General features: G+C 39.9%; 1 protein-coding gene across 1 annotated transcript; it reads right to left on the bottom strand.

Moving 5' to 3' along the window:
• Positions 1-7,016: 7,016 nt before the first annotated feature.
• Positions 7,017-18,082, bottom strand: LOC140877584 (uncharacterized). The gene is made up of 9 exons (XM_073281116.1): positions 18,073-18,082; positions 17,792-18,012; positions 8,894-8,947; positions 8,652-8,749; positions 8,494-8,591; positions 8,313-8,451; positions 7,742-8,021; positions 7,412-7,543; positions 7,017-7,247 (listed from the first exon to the last, which is right to left on the bottom strand). The coding sequence occupies exons 1-9, from the start codon at positions 18,080-18,082 to the stop codon at positions 7,017-7,019; spliced, it is 1,263 nt and encodes a 420-aa protein (XP_073137217.1).
• Between the last annotated feature and the right edge of the window lie 2,143 nt (positions 18,083-20,225).

The raw sequence follows: 20,225 nt of genomic DNA, 5'->3' as shown, positions 1-20,225 counted from the left end.
AGCTATACCTGCGTCCGTCGTTAACCCTTTGCTGTCGATAGCCTCAAAACTAGGCCACAGCTCCGCGACGATGTCTAGATCACTAAGCTACTTTCGGATTTCTCGTAGGGCACCTAGATCTCCCTAGATCTGAGTTAGAAAGCCTAGAAATTGGGAGAGAAGAGAGGAATTGAGCGAGTCACAAATGAACCTCGGCTCCTCTATTTATAGACGAAGGCTTCGGGCCCTCAGAACTGGTTCGCAACATAAAAAATTTTGGTTAAAAACAACTCTACCCGAGCTTGGAAAGGGATTTAAATCGTAATCACCAATATATGGATAAGTATGCGGAAAAAATGGGGTTGATGCTCCATCTGGGCTATAGACGAGGGGATTGAAATTCGAATCCTATTTTTATTTATAGCTTAGTCTTCGGGTAATTATTGGGGCTAAATAAAATAAAAACGGGGTGAAAAATCCGGTGATTTTATAAAAAACCTATGATATAACTTGACAAGTCTTTTGATCTTAGTGAGTAGAAGTTGAACTTGGTGGAGAGTGTTTTGAAACTAGAGACAGGAATTGATGAATATATGAAACAAACTTATTGCATTAGTGTATCGAAAGCGAGGAGGATAGACAAGATTGACAAATCACACACATGAGAACTTTTGATAAAATTAGCGGACAAATAACTTAGTATAGCTTATGCCCTTCATGAAACACATCATCCATGACATGAATCACAAAAGTCACATACTTACCCAACCATTCTAGGAAAACTCTTAGAATTCATATGGCAAGTACTTTCAATCCGATTACTCAAAAGCCTATGAGTCACAGTAGTCGAATGTCAACTAACCCCTGGAATACAAATCCCAAACATCCAATTACATGAACTACTATTTCATGTTCTGAACAACCCATATTACAATCTCATGTAATAGAATAAACAACTAAATCCATATCAATACACTGAAAAGATATGCAACAAAACAACAACTTAATACATCAAAGATGCGTGAAATCATTAAACCACTGAACCAAGCTTAGTACAATTCTTATTAAAAATCCTTAGTTACAATACTAAGAAATTCCAACAATTTGGAATCAATAATACGATGATTCAATTTCTTACAACTAAAAAATTGTTTACAAAAAATCTTTATACAGTATTTAAACCAAATACATGAGGAAATTTTTACATTTCGTCTACTGATTTTGAACGTGAGGTTTCTTGTCTGCTACCCAAAATCATCAATACAAGCATATAGGACAAACCTTTTCCACACTATCTCCAAAAGATCTCACTAATCTATCGGGTATGTCACTGTTATATGGTCAATAACCCGGTGGATGAGATAAGATCTTTATAACAATCTCTCCAATTTCTTTTGGAGAATCTTCAGAGGAGTGCTATCTTGGTATGGACGCAAGCATCACGTGTGTCCCAACCAATCTTCTGCCACTGTCTCTGACATCTAGTACTCGATCCAAATCAAGGATCCAATTGAGTCAAAATCCTAGCGTCTCGGACACGATCTTTTCTCTCATGCCCGATCTTGTTGGATTCTTATATGCCAAATCTTTAAAAATCTTACCGATACCGATGATGATAGTATTAGGTAAAACTAATTGCCTCGTCATTATCACATCTGATATCTCATTATCCCAACAAGGATCACCAAATAATGTTAGCACTATGTCCCAAAAATCCTATTGGATTCTCTGATACCAATAAATTTAGTGACCCAACCCGGATCCACTACTAATCAGAGGTTAAAGCTAAAATAAGCATGCAATAAACATTAATAAGTGATAAAATGCGGAAACTTAAATAATTCTAAACCGATAGAATGCAACCGGCAAAATAAATTCCAATAATACAACCCTATTGAAATAATTCAATAACCTAGCTACTACTATTGTAGCTCTTTCTTGGTCACTACCGAATCTCAAATCCTAGTGCAACACCTGTAACTGCACCGTCTAATAGGGTGTCCGGAAAACATAGAAAACACTAGACATGAGCGCTAAAACTCAATACGCTAGTACGGGTAAACATACAAATATGATGCAAGAAAATGAATGTTTGGGTATCATACTGAGAATCATATCCTGTTCAGTCTAGGTGCTATGGTATGTAGCATGCTGGATAGTTGCATCAGGAGGTGACTCCCATACCATAAACTGTGGACATATCCGGGTCCAAAACTATGGATCCCATCCACACATGCAATGGGGCTGAGCGACCCCACCAATAGTACTGGCTAAATCAAGAATTATGCACGTGCAGCATAACATATCAAAACAGTAACATGCAATCATGACACATAAATGCAACACATAAGCATGAATGCCCGATGGCAATCAAAATCAGTACTTATGTACCTTACTAAAGCAGTCCTAAAAGCATCCATCTAGGTTTTAAGCCTATCATCCAGCACTACAATGCAAAATACCCATGCATAACCTATTTTGCTCTAAAACCCATAACTAAGCTATTACATACTCCTTAATATTTTTAGGGATCCAAAGTTATACATGCGTCCGTCGTCAGCCTGCTGATGGCGATAGCCTCAAGACATAGGCACAGCTCCGCTACTATTCCCATAGTGCATCGCCACTCCTGGCCCTCCAGTAGGACGCCTAAAAACCCCTAAAACTGACTAGAAGAATCTATGAACGAGAGAGAGAATAAGAAATGAGCGAGTTATAAATGAGCCTTTCACCCCTATATGTAGACCATGGTCGGAACCTCTTATCACATGATTGGAGATTTCGATCCGATCGGAGCTTCCGATCCATTCTTCCAGTCTCTCTCCGCCAACCACGTGTCTGGATTCTAGAGTACGCCTGCCAACAGTAGATCGGAGCTTCCGATCCCACTTCGAAGATTCCGATCTCCATGATGTCACTTCTTACGTAATATTTTTGACAACTCGCATTTGGTGACGATCGGAGCTTCCGATCGCAGATCGGAGCTTCCCAACTCTCTAGAGCTTCCGAACTGGATCAATGGCTCTGATCTGTTTGGACCTTCTGAACTCTGTTCGGACCTTCCGATATACTCGATGATCAAAGCTCTTACCGGACCAATTTCGATCATTCTAAGTTCATTTCTCAACTCCTTAAACCGTTAGAAATCTCTTAATCACGTTAATTCTAGATACAAGTCACTATAGTTTTCATTCAAAAAATAAGCTCATTACTATACGCCTTGAGGTAGGAAACGAAATAAGGCTGTGCTAAGAGCTGGTGAAGGAATCTACGACAGGAACCATTGGTTGAGATTGTGTGATTATGTTGTTAGGAACAACCTGTAAAACCAGGTGGATATAATCTGGCGACATTCTGGTCAAAAGATAAATTTGCCTTAGTTTACTTATGGAAGCATGATGGGCCAAAAAAAAATATATAAATAAAATATATTAGAAAATAAAGGGCAGAATATGTATTATTTAGTTTTAAGAACATATTCAAGAAAATATTTAATGAATCAGGGATATATTTGGAACATGAAAAGTGCAAGGGATATAAACGGTAAAAGGGAAAAACTATAAGGATATATTTATGAATTATCCCAAGTTAGAAAGAAAAGAACGACTAGTTATATAATGCATCTATATGTGATATTTCTTCATGAAAGTTATTGTAGTGAGCCGTATCCAGAATTAACGATAAAATGGTAATTAATCAAGTAAACATGTTTTCGAGAGGTAAAACATGATTAAGCGATTTTCGAATAGGATTAAGGATTTGACAAACGAACTCTGAACGATCAAATTGGTCCAGTTAGAGCTTTGATCATTGAGCAGATCGGAGGTTCCGAACAAAGTTCGTAAGGTCCAAACGGATCGGAGCCAATGCCTCAAGTTCGGAACCTCTGCTATGTTCGGAAGCTCCGAACTTAGATCTGAGGCTCCGATCGGAGCCAAGGCTAGCTGTCTGAAGTAATATGTAAGAAGTGACTAGTGTCCTCTAGAATCTAGACACGTGGTTGGCGGAGAGAGTTCGGAAGCAGGGATTGGAAGTTCTGATCGGATCGGAGGCTCCGAACGTGCGCTCGGAGGTTCCGATCTCCGTCTATATAAGGGGGTGCCGAGGCTCATTTGAGATTGTTTATTACTCTTTTCTCTCTCTCATTCTTAGGTGTCCTACTGGAGAGCCAGGAGTGGCGGAGCGCTACAGGGATAGTAGTGAATTTGTGCCTAAGTTTTGGGGCTATCGCCATCAGCGGGCTGACGACGGACGCAAGTATAACTTTGAATCCATAAAAAAATTAAGGAGTATCTATTAGCTTAGTTAAAGATTTTAGAGCATGTGTAGTGATGCATGGATATTTTTCATTGTATACTTGTAGTGAGGGATGGTAGGCTTGGAACCTAGATGGATGCTTCTAGGACTGCCTTGGTAAGGTACGTAAGTACTGACCGAGATAGCCGGAATGATATAAGATCTTATATGTTGCATGCGTATGTGCTTGCTATATACCATGTTTTACTTCTTTAGCACATGCATGATTTGTATCCGATAGCATCTTGTGAGATGTGGGTCAGGTGGGGAGGCTCACCCCGTATGGTTTTTTCTACAACCGGAAGACGCCGTGACAGCGGAGACTGACGCTACGATGACAGGGGAATATACTAGTACCCCACGGACTAGCTATCAAGCATGGTACTATATATTCATTGGCGCCCTTGAGCAGACTGATTTTACTTGGTTTTAAATTCATCTGTATGAATCAATTTTTTTTATATATCCTTTATTATGTATTGAGCGTAATTGCTCACGTCCATTATTTCTATTTTTTGGACACCCCATTCGACGGGACAGTTGCAGGTAGTCTTCCAGGTATTTGGGAGTGGTACCAGACGTGACAGCAGAGTAGCTGTTAGGTTTTATTTTATTATTAAGTCTCATTAGATTGGGTCGTATTTATTGAATTTATTTAGCCGGTTGTATTCTGCCGGTCCAGTATATGTTTGGGTTTCCGTAGAATATATATGATTATGTAAAATTGCATTCTTAATTAAGCTTAATATTCTGATTAGTAATGGATCCGGGTTGGGTGGCTACATTTATTGGTATCAGAATATGCAATAAGATTTTGGGACAGTGTTAGGATTATTTGGTGATCCTTGTAGGAATGATGAAACCTTAAATGTGATGATGATGAGGCAATTAGGTTTCCCAAAAACTATCTTCATCGGCAGGATCTTTAAAGATTTGTCGTGTGGGATTCCGGCAAGATTGGGCATGAGAGAAGGATCGTGCCCGAGACACCAAGATTTCGAATCATGTGGATCCTAGCTTTGGATCTAGTACCAGATGTCAGAGGTAGTGACAGAGGATTGGTTGGGATACACTTGATGCTGCATCTATTCCGTTTAGCCATGATAACACTCCTCTGAAGATTCTCCACAAGCAGTTGGAGAGAATCTCATAAAGATCTTATCTCATCCACCAAGGGGTTTACCATATGACAGTGATGTGCCCGATATATTAGTGAGATCTTTTGGAGATCGTGTGGAAGGGGTCTGTCCGATATGCTTTTATTGATGCTTTTGGATAGCAGACAGGAAACCTCACGTTCAAAATCAGTAGTCGGAAAATAAAATTTTTGCATGTACTTGGGTTTAAATACTGCATTAAGTTTTGTTGTAAACAATATTTAAATTGTAAGTATTGAATAATCTGTATTAGTGATTCCAGACACTTGTTGTATCATTTCAAGTTTTATTGCACATTTTCGGTATAATTGGATTCTAGTGATCTTTCTATTACATGTGATTGTAATAAAAATCGTACATAACTTGGATCAATGGTACTTGCATATTAATTTTGGAAATTATTGGGTAGAATCCAGTTTATAGTTGATTTGTGTTCAACTATTGTGACTCATAGGTTTTTGAGTAATCCGATTCTAAGTGTAACGCCCCAAAAAATTATTTATCAAAGTAATTGACAATTAAAATAATTATTAAGCTGTAAAAATAATTATTATTGTCAGATGAGTTATAGAGTGTATATAAATTAGTCCCTAATCTGATATTTTTCTTGTAAACACACCCAACATCTATTAACACCATTTTTTGAAATTATTGACTTTGACTAGTCAGTTGGACTCATAATTTCTCAAATTAATTTTTGAGTCAAACTTAGACTATGACCAATCAACTCGGTCAAATAATCTTCTAAATTAAAGTATCTTGAATAAATAATTATTTGTATTTCAATATCTCAAAAATTATTTCAAAATGCCAATATTCCAGATATCCATGAATAGTTAAACTCATTGACTAATAGACATGCGTATTTTATTAATACACTTTATAACTCATTTGATAATAATAATTATTTTAACAGCTCAATAATTATTTAAATTGTTAATTACTTCGATAAATAAATTTTTGAGGCGTTACAACTCTCCCCCCAACTAATTAAATGGGTACTAAAAAGCTCTGGATAACACATCCATATATCGGTCTCGGCCTCCCAGGTAGTCTCCTCTTCCGAATGATTCAGCCACCAGACCTTGACCATCGGGATGACTCGTGTCCTAAGCCTCCGTTCCTCATGTGCTAAGACCCGAACAGGTCTATCCTCAAACGCTAACTCAGGTGACAGCTGTAGAGGCTCAAAATACAATACATGTGATGGATTAGAGATATACTTCCGAATCATAGATAGATGGAATACGTTGTGCACCGGCGCAAGACTAGGTGGTAGTGCGAAACGGTAGGCCAACGTACCAATCCTTTCTAAAATCTCTAACAGACCAATATACCTCGGATTTAGCTTGCCCTTCTTACCAATTTGCATCACGCCCTTCATAGGCGAAACCCTCAAAAACACATGATCACCCACGGCAAACTCGAGGTCTCTCCGTCGTCGGTCAGCATAAACTCTTCTGACGACTTTGTGCGGTCCTCATCTGATCTCAAATCCGAACCACAATATATGCAGTCAGCTAAACTAACTCGGGTCCTATTAGAATTCCTATCGCCAACCTCGTCCCAATGCATGAGAGATTTTCACCTTGTCCCGTAAAGAGCCTCGTAGGAAGCCATACCTATACACGCCTGAAAACTATTATAGATGAACTCCACTAGAGGTAATCTTGAATCCCACGTGCCCTGAAAATCAATCACACAAGCCTCAACAAATCTTGAGAATCTGTATAACTTGCTCTTACTGTCCATCATTCTGGGGATAAAAATATTACTAACAATAACTTTTTCCCCAAAGCTGCATGTAAAATCTTCCTGAAAGAGAAAGTAAACCTTGGATCTCGGTCTAAAACACTAGAGACTAGAATGCTGGGAAGTTTGACAATTTCTCTGATGTATAACCTTGCATATTGTGTCATAGTGAAGGTAGTCTTCATCGGTAAGAATTGCGCTGATTTGGTGAGTCAATCGACAATCACCCAAATCACAGTAAATCCTCTGGCACTTCTCGGTAAAACAATCACAAAATCCCTAGTGATTTTCCCCCACTTCCACTCAGGAATGGGAAACGGTCTAAGCATCCCTGCTGGTTGCTGATTCTCTTCTTTGATCTACTGGCAGGTCAAGAAATCGGATACAAAATGACCAATATCCTTCTTCATGCTAAGCCACCAATATAACGTCCTCAAATCTCAGTACATTGTTGTACTCCCGGGGTGGATGGAGTATGGAGACGCATGTGCCTCCATCATAATGTCTGATATCAGCTGATCAGAACTCGGCACTCATATCCGTCCTCTGTACCAAACAATACCATCATCTACTGTATAAAGAAGGCTTCCTCTGGCCTCATCCTTTCGTCTCATACGATACAACTGCTCATCTGTAGACTTTCCACCTCTGATCCGATCCCGAAAAGTCGGCTGTACTATCAGTGCTGATAAACTCGGTGTGTGCCCACTCGAGTAAATCTCTAAATCAAACCTCTGTATCTTAGTCTGTACAGGTCGTTGTGCTGACACACAAGTTATCACTAAAATCTTCCGACTCAAGGCATCGGCCACCACATGAGTTTTACCGGGATGGTAGCTAATGTCACAATCACAATCTTTAACAATCTCCAACCATCTGCGCTACCTCCTATTCAGCTCTTTCAGTGTGAAGAAATATTTTAGGCTCTTGTGATCAGTGAAAATCTTCCACTTTTCACTGTACAAATAATGCCTCCAAACCTTCAGCGCAAAAAATACAGATGCAATCTCCAAATCATGCATCAGATAGTTCTGCTCATGAATCTTCAACTATCTAGGCGCATATGCAATCACACTGTCACACTACATAGGAACAATGCATAAGCCCATCTTAGACGCATCCGTTTACACGACAAACTCCTCATGCTCCACTGGCATCGCCAACACTGGTGCAGAAGTAAGTGCCTCCTTGAGTTGATTGAATCTCCTTTGACACTCAGGACTCCAAACATACTTCGTGTTCTTCTTAGTCAAATATGTCAAGGGCACTGAAATAAAAGAGAAACTATTGATGAACTTCTCATAATAACCTGCTAGACCCAAGAAACTATGAATCTCTAATGCATTATTTGGATTCACCCAACTCTGTACAGCCTCCACCTTAGATGGATCAACTACTATCTCGTCTCTAGAAACAATGTGCCCAGAAAGCCAAAACTCACACTTGCTGAATTTGGCATACAACTACTGCTCTCCTAGAAACTGAGAAGTTGTCTGGAAATGCCGCTTATGCTCCTCTACGCTCCCCGAGTAGATCAAGATATCATCAATAAAGACGATAATAAACTGATCAAAATATGGTAGAAAGTCAATGTTCATAAGATCCATGAAAACTGCTGAAGCGTTTGTCAATCCAAACGACATCACCATAAATTCATAATGGCCAAAATGTTTTAGAAGTGCAGTCTTGGACACGTACTCCTAGCTTACCCGCAACTGATGGTATCCAGTTCGCATATTGATCTGGGAAAATGCTGATGCTCCCTGCAACAGATCAAATAGATCATTTATCCTCGGCAATGGATACTTGTTCTTCACCGTGACTCGATTGAGCTCTCGATAATCAATACATAATCTCATGTTGTCATCCTTCTTCTTCACAAACAGGACTGGTGCACCCCAAGGTAAAAAGCTAGGGCGAATGAAGACCTTCTATAGAGACCCAACCCAGATCCACTACCTAATCAAAGTTTAGATCATAATTAAGCATGCATTAAATAAATTGCTGCGTAATACTTAAATAAAAGCAGACCGGAAAAATACAACCGATTAAATAACCCAATATACAAACCAATCGAATTAAATAATTCCTATGGGCAAATAAAAACCTATAGCTAAACGTGTTGTCTTTAAGGGTAGTCACTGGCTACTCCAAGCTCCTGGTGCTCAATCCTGCACCTACACCTGCCACGTCGAATGTGGTGTTCAGAGATACAGAAAATACAGGACGTGAGCGACTACGCTCAATACATAAGAAATGATATATAAAATAAATGCAGCACATAAGTGTATTTAAAACTCGGGTAAAACACTCTACTCAGGGGTGCCAAGAATATACAGGGCAATGCCGGATAGCTAGTCCGCGGTGCCGCTCCTATATTCTCTTATCAACTATAGCGTCAAAACCCACCATCGTGGCCGCTCTTAGTGATAGCGAAACCTGGTGCTGAGTGTCCCTAGACACGAATTGTAGTGACCCTTACCCGGATCACCTACTAAACAGAACTTAGGCATGCAATTAACTTAATAAAACAGATATCAGAATAAAACTGCGGAAACCATAAACATTATACAATCCCAAGAAAAGGAATCTGTAATTTATCCAATAATATACAACCAAATCGAATAGCTGTATAAACCCAAACAACAGTAATAAAACCTAAACGAAGCTCCAGCTGGCCAACCCCTGACTAGCCCCTCCTGGATCCACCCTCCTCGTCCAATCGCAAACCTGCCCCATGGAATAGGGTGTCCAGAAAATACAGAGTACGAGACGTGAGCATAAAACGCTCAGTGCGAGAGTATGAGTATACATGCATGAAAAGTGAACTCCCTATAGACTCGAGGTCAAGGATCAGATAACAGAGACAGACCGGGCCCTGGTATGTAGCACGCTGTGCCGTCGCTTCAGGAGGTGGCTCCCATACCGAGATAACCGTGGATACGCCGGACCCAAATCGATGGAAGTCCATCCACTAACAGGATAGGGTACAACCCTACTAACAGACATCTCGAAAGAGATACAGCAAGATGCAAATGAATGCAGCATAATATCATGTCATATAAATCATGCAGTCACATAATACATGCATACTCAGTCAGGATATCTCGAACAGTACTTTCGTACCTCAATACAGTGCAAGCTCTACCAACTCTAGGTCCACGCCTATAGTCTGCTCTACACTGCCAAATGATACTACTATCATTAAAGTGCTCTAAAATCCTTAACTAAGCTATTGCATACTCCTAAATATTTATAGGAAGCAAAAGCTATACCTTCGTCCATTGTTAGCCCTTTGATGTCGATGCCTCCAGAACTTGGGCACAACTCCGCTATGACTACTGAACGCCTTGCCGACCTCCGAACCAAGCCTAAGAAGACTAGAACCGCTCCAAAAGGACTAGAATGGAAAGGAGAACTCGGAATTGGCAAATGAAAGTGAAATCTCGGCCTTCTATTTATAGACAACGATCGGAACTTCCGATCTTTGATCGGAACGTCCGATCCTGCCATCGGAGCTTCTATCACTTGTTGACTCCGGATAGGGGTGATCGGAGCTTCCGATCCAACCACACGTCATGCCTGACGTAATAACATCGGTGCCTCCGATCGCTCATCGGAGCTTCCGATCCTGTTCGGAGCTTCCGATCGTGCCTTCGGAGCTTCCGATCCGTCCGATACCCAATTCAATTAATTAGCATTAATCCTTTAATTACTCAATTAGGGTACGGGCTACTACACGAATTCATAAGGAGTAACCCCTCATCGATGGAAACTGTCATGACTCACATCATACCAGATGCAGTCTGCCGTAATAACATGCATGTGATAAAGCCGTAAAACATAGTAAAACGCATAGCACATACTCATGCAACAAATATAATATATATCATGTTGGCCATCTCAGTCAGTACTTACGTACCTCAGTGCATTCAGTCCTAGCAGTCCCACTCTAGGTTCTCAAGCCTATAATCAACTCTACAATGAAAATACCCATGCATCATTTATTATGCTCTAAAAGACTTAAATAAGCTATTTCATACTCCTAAATATTTTTAGGAATCCAAAGCTATACCTGCGTCCGTCGTCAGCCCACTGATGGCGAATGCCTCCAAAACTTAGGCACAACTCCGCTACAACGCCGGGATCTCTCTGCTACTTTTGGATTCCCAATAGGACGCCAAGAATTTCCTAGATCTAAGTTAAAAGGCGAAGAAAAGAGAGAGAAGAAAGGAGAGAGGCGAGTTGAAATGAGGCCTCGGATACCATATTTATATGCGTAGAACAGAACATCCGTTCTCCCATCGTTGCGTCCGTTCTCGAAGGTTGCGTCCGTTCCACGATCGTTGCGCCCGATTGTCCCATCACGTTTGTAAGTAATGATGTCATCTTGCTGATGTCACAGATTAAATCAGCTAATTACACGTTAATCGCTAATTACAGATACAGGTCACTACATTCTCCCTCCTTAAAAGATTTTGTCCTCGAAATCTAGGGCAGAACCTCGAGAACGTACTAAAGATCGTTACTTGTGCGTCTTGTCGAATAGCTTTCGACACACTCAAACTCTTGTCAAAATTCCTGCAAGCTCCATTAATGCCGAACAACATTAGCATTCTCCCAGCTGAAACTACTGCGCTACTTGACAACAACCAAAATTCTTTAGCACTAATGTATCATAACACTGATACATCTTCCATCTGACCACGATCTCCCTGATCACGAAGGATACAAACACTCGCTCGATCGAGATCATTGTCCCAAAGAAAATCTTAGACTGACAAAGACCGAGTCATAATCCTGACTAGCTTACTACATTCATCGAATCACTAACTGAATCTAACCATCTAATAGTTCCATAAAAACTCTCGGTGCATAACACCCATAGTTAGGAAACACCAATCCCAACACTGCTCTTGACACATCATCACAATTTTTTCCTTAAGAGAACTCTACTGACACAAAGCCATACTCCAACGTAAATTCTTAACACGATTTCCAGCCTGGTTATCCTTCTCATGCTCCCCTAAAGCAAAGACAAGCTTCTAAAGAAATACTTTAGAACTCAGACCACCAATTCTAGTGCAAATCGTACTTTACGTCTTTCGGTATAATTCAACATTGTGTCCTGACGATTACTTTCATCACTTGACAATCATTTCATAAGGTCTTCTTTTAACCATCGGCCTGCGAATCCATACACATATGCCGCAATGACAATCCTCGCATCTCTGATGATCTACATCATCTCGATCACAGGTTACTCACCTATGAATTTCAATCGATGGGCATCCCCCTCATAGTTATACATACTTGCAATCACTGTACACACATCAATACTAAGGAAAGCTTCCACCAATATGCTTGAATGAGACATTCCACAGTGCAAAGACATACGGAAACGCTTTCTATTCTGTCTCGAAACTCGACAGTCATTGCAATCGATATAACTCATCTCAGAGTCTCTGGTGATATCATCAACGCCCGTCCCAACCTCACAAGGTGGAACTTATTGCTCCTGGAAACTAAATCCCAATGGATACATTTTTCGCTTGAAGTAACTTGTCACACAAACACCTCCGACTATCGTCCATTACTGAAATGCAATATCCTTGACATACAGTCCTCACGGATGTGACTTGCTGACTAGAAAGAACGAATACGATTCGTCACGATCTTGCAAAGTTTTCAATCCGAAAGGAAAACCTCGTTGGCTACTAGGTCGATCATCGACTATCTCAATCACCTCAACAGTATCACACATGTCATGCTTGAAACTAGTGACACAACCTGCTAGATCTTGAGAACTAGTTCCTAGCTAATGTCACATATCACGATCAGACAACTGATGTCCCCTTGCTAATGTCCATTAGCTTCCAACACTCGTCGGTTTCAACATAACGGTTCAACACAAGAACACTTCGTCGAAATGTTCTGTTGACTCCCTTAATATCGTTGTTAATTGATAAATCTCACATGAAGCAGAAACTTGATTCCTTCCGTTACTCAAACCGAGTATGCGATTACTATTACTATGTAATTGGTGGAATCAATATTAGTTTCTTCTTAACAAGAATGCACAATCCTGGGAAACCACCAACTCCCTTGCTTGTCTCCACTCTAAAGTTATCGCCTAAATTGACCATAAAAGTCCAATTGCAATCATTCTCGATTACAGCAATCCTGAATTATTCATCTCCGGCAACCCTAGAGATTTTAAATTACCCAAATCGTCGACTACTCTATGATTGTACCAGATACAAATCCTCTTAAGCATTATGCGACCAAATAATATCCCAAGTATTTCTCAATTCTCCATGTCCTAATCATCAGTGATTGGACTCAACTAATCGACCTTGTCGATTCTACCGTGGCTCACACTTAGCTCAACATTGAAACTCAAATCAGACTACTTACGTGGCTCGATCAATAGTCTTGACTCGGCTGCCTTAAGTCTTCTATTCCCAATACTTGGAATACTCAAATCATTCTGGTTTCAACACACCTATACTCGATAGCAAGACAATAGCTATCAGTAGTCTATTGGCACCATCTTGTGCCTTACTACTTACAACTGCCTCTTACGCTAGAATCGAATATTAAGGCAAACTAAACCCAAGAATTGCTCGTGATCTATCAACATAGATCACTGTCATCCATGAAAATTCTACGTTCAACCTCTGAAAACAATAGAAGGTGCTTAGCGCTATCACTGGACTCAATATCCCTTGCCTCATTCATTCAAATTGAATACCACGGCTCGTGATGTCCGAAAGTTAAATCTAATCCCAAAGATCTTCACTATCTCTGGACACGCTCCTAATTATATCCCTCGTCAAGACTGCGTAACGATTCAAGACTGAGGTAGCTTACCACGATGTCCCACCTGGAATCACCACCAAGTGTACACTGGCATAAGCCATGCTTCACTCACATCCCAAATAGTCATGTACAACCCCCTAGCGTCTGATATAATCCATTACTGATGATGTCGATATAATCCATTACTGATGATGTCAATCATCATGAAGCAATTCTACTATTCGAGTCGAAGTCTCGAAACAGCATCCCATCCAGGATATTGGATAACTCCTGTCACAAGGAAACCCTAATCATAATTCTGATGACAACCCCTAGTTATCACTGGTAGAAATCTGTCTGCCTACTAGATTGATCCATCTAGCAGTATTCCATCGACTAAAACTATCTGCTCAGAGTACATGCTCGTCAAGGAAATCCCTCCAAGACTGATTCTCACAGTAGAAAACCCAAACCATTATCCTTGACACACAAGATTATAACTAACCATTGATATTAATCCTAATATCTATCCAAGGTCATATCTCGTCGTGACTATTACGAAAACTCTAGACTGAGTAACCTTCCGACCACCACCTCATAAAGCACAAAGGCTCCCTGGTAATCCTCTGAAGTACAAAGACTCCCAGAGTAACGCTGGCATAGGGTCTTGCATCCTCTCGTCTGATCATGGTCAAAGTCCACAACTCTCGGCATATACTGGATCTGGTTCCCGAAGAAAACCCATCATTCATGAAGTCTCAAACTACGAAGGTCAGATAGCCCACTGTTCTAAGGAAAAAACCTAGAACAACTCTTTCCCCTGACGAATCAACTCGTCGCTGGCACTAACTCAGTCCATTGACCAACTAGATCAATCCTAGGAAAATGCCTAGACTAACCATAGTTAAAGCTGTTACAATCGGCCTACTCAATATGAGTTACAATAGTTGAACACTAATCAACTAATACCATGCCAAACTTAGAGAAATCACTGATGTCGGACACCAATCCACGAATCGCTGGACAAATCTCAAAGAATGCATGTATCATTATTTCATGTTTATGTACAATTTTTTTATTACAATCCCATATAATACAATTACAGTATTCAAAATACATTAAAAATGTACAACCATTAATCTTGAAATGATATAACCAAATCCTGATTATTCATTACAACTGAAATATTGTTTACAATTACAACGATACAGTATTTAAAATCATCATACTAGTCTTTGTTTCTTGAGCATGAAGATTCTAATACATGCACGCATCGATGCTAGCGTACTCCTGACCAAATCTCTCTACCCGTCCTCCTGCAAAGACATCCGGAGAAATGATCCATGCTCGCTAACCAACTATGCTCTGCATCAGTGCACGTTAATCGACCTCTTCTGCTCACGATCTACCATCAGCGTTCTTCTTATGTGTAATTCATGATTTTGAACACGATGTTTCCTGTGTGCCTACCAAATGCATCGATACAAGCATATAGATAAAATCATATCCTTCATGAATTTAATGACCTTACGCTCAAATCCTGTCATGCCTTAGGCACTTGAGGCATTCCATGGTGAAGGTCTATATGACAATCTCTCCAACTACGATTGGAGAATCTTCAGAGTAGTGTCACTATGGTATGGAGAGTACAGATGCAAACATCCAGTATGTCCCAAACAATCCTCTGGCATCCGGTATTCGATCCAAAGATATTATCCATATGAGTAAAAGTCTCAAAATCTCGAGCACGATCCATCGCTCATGTCCGCTCTTGCTAGAATCCCATAAGCCAAATCTTTAGATATCCTGTCGATGATGATAGTCTTCGGGCAACCAAATCACCTCATCAACGTCTCTTTAAAGGTCTCATCAATCCTACAAGGATAACCCAAAAAGTCTCATTAATATATCCCAAGTCCCCTGCATGCCACTCTGATACCAATAAATATAGCGACCCAACCCAGATCCTCTACCTAATCAGAGTTTGGAGCATATTTAAGAATGCATTAAATAAATTGCTGCGGAAGACTTAAATAAAAGTAGACCGACAGAATACAACCGATTAAATAACCCAATATACAACGCAATCGAATTAAATAATTCCTATGGGCAAATAAAAACCTACAACTAATTGTGCTGCCTTCAAGGGTCACTGGCTACTCCAAGCTCCTGGTGCTCAATCCTGCACCTACACCTGCCCTGTCGAATGGGGTGTCCAGACATACAGAAAATATTGGACATGAGAGACTATGCTCAATACATAAGCAATGATATATAAAATATATGCAGCACATAAGTGTATTTAAAACTCGGGTAAAACAGTCTACTCAGGGGCGCCAAGAATATACAGGGCAATGCCGGATAGCTAGTCCGCGGTGCCGTTTCTATATTCTCCTATCAACTATAGCGTCAAAATCCACCGTCGTGGCCGCTCTTAGTGATAGCAAAACCAGGAGCTGAGTGTCCCCAAACACGAATCCATAAGTAGTAATCTTTCACCGATGGAAACTGTCATGACACAAATCATACCAGATATAGTCTGCCGTAAAAACATGCATGTGCTAAAGCCGTAAAATATAGTAAAACACATAGCACATACTCATGCAACACATATAATATATATCTTGTTGACCATCTCAATCAGTACTTACGTACCTCACTATAGGCAGTCCTAGCAGTTCCACTCTAGGTTCTCAAGCCTATCATCAGCTCTACAATGCAAATACACATTCATCATTTATTAAGCTCTAAAAGCCTTAACTAAGATATTTCATACTCCTAAATATTTTTAGGAAGCCAAATCTATACATGCGTCCGTCGTCAGCCCACTGATGGCGACTCCCTCAAAAACATAGGCACAGCTCCGCTACAACACAAGGATTGCTCCGCTACTTCCTGATTCCCAATAGGACGCCTAGGAATTCCATGATCTAAGTTATAAGGCTAAGAAAAGAGAGAGAAGAAAGGAGAGAAGCGAGTTGAAATGAGGCCTCGGATCCCATATTTATAGACGCAAAACGGAACGTCCGTTCTCCCATCGTTACGTCCGTTCTCGAACGTTGCATCCGTTCCACGATCGTTGCGTCCGATTGTCCCATCACGTTCGTAAGCAATGACGTCATCTTGCTGACATCACTGATTACATCAGCTGACTAGAACGTTGCGTCCGATCCACAAATGTTGCTTCCGTTCTTGGTCAACCTTCGGGCCATTTTCGATCATTCTTAGTCCATTTCTGAAGTCCGTTAATCCATCCAAAATTTCCTAAATCTTGTTTTAATAAATCAAAATATGATCATGCGATTGATTACACATTAATTGCTAATTACGGATATGGGTTACTACACCTTCTCTAGCAACTCCTAAATCTGCTCCTTAAGCTATTTCATCTCAGTAGGAGCAAGAAGATATGACTCCTTAGAGATAGGCATAGTTTCAGGTAGTAATTCAATGCTCAAATCAACCTCTCAAACTGGTGGAATTCCGGCTACATCATTCGGGAAAGACATCTAGAAAGTCGCATACAATTTCCAAGTTCGCAACAGGACTAGTAGACGGTTCTGCCACCGTAACCCAGCTAGCGATAAACCCCTGACAACCCTTATTTAATAACTTCCTCACACGTACACAAGAGATGACGTGTGTAATGTTGTTGCTTTGGGTTGCAAAGAAGATAATTGGGTCCCGCTCTTAGAATTCAGTGATACTGTCCTCTTCTGAAGTCAATTGATACTTCTTTGACTGCCAACCAGTCCATAACCAGAATGAGATCAAATCCTATCATCGACTGTCATCGACAGTACAACCAGATCATATTTCATGGCATGCCCATGTAGCTCTAACTCTAACCCACTGATCATGCTGGTGGTGAATAGAACTTCACCAGAAGGTATGGTAACATCGTAACCCGTACTAGATACTTCGGTTATAATGCCTACCCGACTAATAAACGCCTGAGAGGTAAATGAATGCGTAGCTCCATAATCTAGCAACACAGACGTAGAAATGCCTCTAATGTGATTCTTCCCTGAACGCAAAAAATTTCCCAGCAGATAAAGACAATAGTTATAGAACAAACATTACGAACCAATTAGCATCTAGAGTCCGAACCTAAGCATACTCGATTCCCCAATTTGGTCCGCTACTTAGTAAAAAATATAGTCCTCATATGATACATCATAAATCCTCAAAATCCTGACTTGGATATTTATATCCATAATGAACTCTATGTACTAATCCTAAAATCAACCTACTTAGACCAAGCATTCACCAAAGAAATTATTCCCAAAATCTATCAAACTTAAAGGCCAATAAAAAAATTCAATCTCAAAATTTTGTATTGCATATGCAATATAAATAATAATCCCAAGTGGTTCTTTCTCATTCTAAATTCTAGTTTCCTCCGGCCTATCGTCCTCGCGGCCATCCTGTTGTCCTTAACGTAAAACACATCTTGGATGCATACAACAATTACCCAAAATTCTTCACGTAACCGCAATACATAACTAAGTATCTTAACTTAAAATTATTATCACATAAATCATTGAAACATAAATCATGTGTCCCATACCATAAACATGATTAAAACATTAAAACTTACAGACTGAAAGTGCGGCTTCTGAGCTCCATGTAGCAGGATAGTTACCCTCCAAGGACCATGATTTGATACCAACTGAAACGACTCAACATACTATTGATTTTTTTTTAAATACTTTATAATATATATATATATATATATATATATATATATATGCCCATACATATATATTGTGAGACCTCGCTTCTAATCATCTACTCTCGAATGCTTAAAACGAAAGCCAAAATAAACAAGAGATAAATCGGAAAAAAAAAATTTATTTTGCTTCTGCTACAGGCCTCACTCGACGGTAACTTTTTACCGATCAAGCGAGCAAATCCCTATCCAAGATCTCCAGGCCCTCTCCCTCGATCGGTTAAAAGTTACCGATCGATCAAGAAAAGTTTTGCCTTGCAGAATTAGGACTCCTTGCTTGATTGGTAATAAACTGTCGCTCGAGCGAGCCCAACCCTAAACAAAAACTCAGATTTGCTCTCGACTCATTTATCCAACTCAATTAAATCAATACATAATGAGGTGTAAACATGCATCAACAACATTCAATCCTAAATATTCAAATACTTCATACAACATACATCCAAAAAGCTAGAGTTCTGAATATACTCTCAAAACATAAACTAGATTGACATGTTTTTCAACTTCCAAACATAAGTACCACTTCTATTCCTCGATCTCGATGCTAACCAAGTCTCCTCTGACTCGATCCTGCCCCACCTATTTCCAAGTACACATACAAAACAAAGCAACAGCCGGATAACTCCGGTGAGAATGATATTCCCAGTAAAAGCAACATAACATGCAATAACAAGTAATATATCAATAACATGATATATAGACAACATATTAAATGCTAATACGAATGAAATGCATCTCTTTAAAATCGGGATATCAACTCTAATAATCAAGGGATTTTTGCTATTCTTTTGGGATCCCGAATATGAGATCACGTAACAACTCACCAACTCTCCCGATCCAGGTGATGTCCCGTATCTCCATCCCCTAGACTTTGGTTCGACTATAAGGAGTACGCTGATGCTAGGTGAACTTATACAACCCAGGCCACTCGAATATAGCCCCCATAACTTCTAAACACAAAGGGTCGTACAGCCCAATAAAATCAAAGATTTAGGCTCGAGATTAATTCATATAGAAAACACAAGGCATTAAACCATAATCAATAAATAACAAAAGTTCATTCAACAAAATACAAGTTCCCCACTCTAGAACAAGTATTGATGCAAGAATGTGATTTAGGGGAAACTCAAGAACCATCTATTTTGAGTGTTCTATACCGCTTAACCGATGTCTGCTTATCTCTTTCTCGATTCAATAGCCACAACTCTGGATACACTACAATAAGAGATTATATCAAAATCTATACAACCAATAAAACAAACGCTCAAGGTAAAACTCTTTACCGCTCTTCGTCTAACTCTTCGACAACCGACTTCTGCTAACTCCAGGCTCAACAAACTTCAAACCAATCTGTACAGAGGCAAAAGTGAATCAAAAACGACAATCAAACCCAAAATAACATGGTTCAATCAATTCAAATCAAACGATAACCCGAAACTCAAACCGGCGGCATAAAGGCTATATTCTGATCAACTGAAATCACAGACAACAGTATAACATCGCAACCA

Source organism: Henckelia pumila, chromosome 2, assembly GCF_033568475.1.
Source record: "Henckelia pumila isolate YLH828 chromosome 2, ASM3356847v2, whole genome shotgun sequence".
NCBI classification, from domain to species: Eukaryota; Viridiplantae; Streptophyta; class Magnoliopsida; order Lamiales; family Gesneriaceae; genus Henckelia; species Henckelia pumila.
The sequence above is the reverse complement of the archived record's forward strand: the minus strand, read 5'-3'. Positions and strand labels throughout refer to the sequence as shown.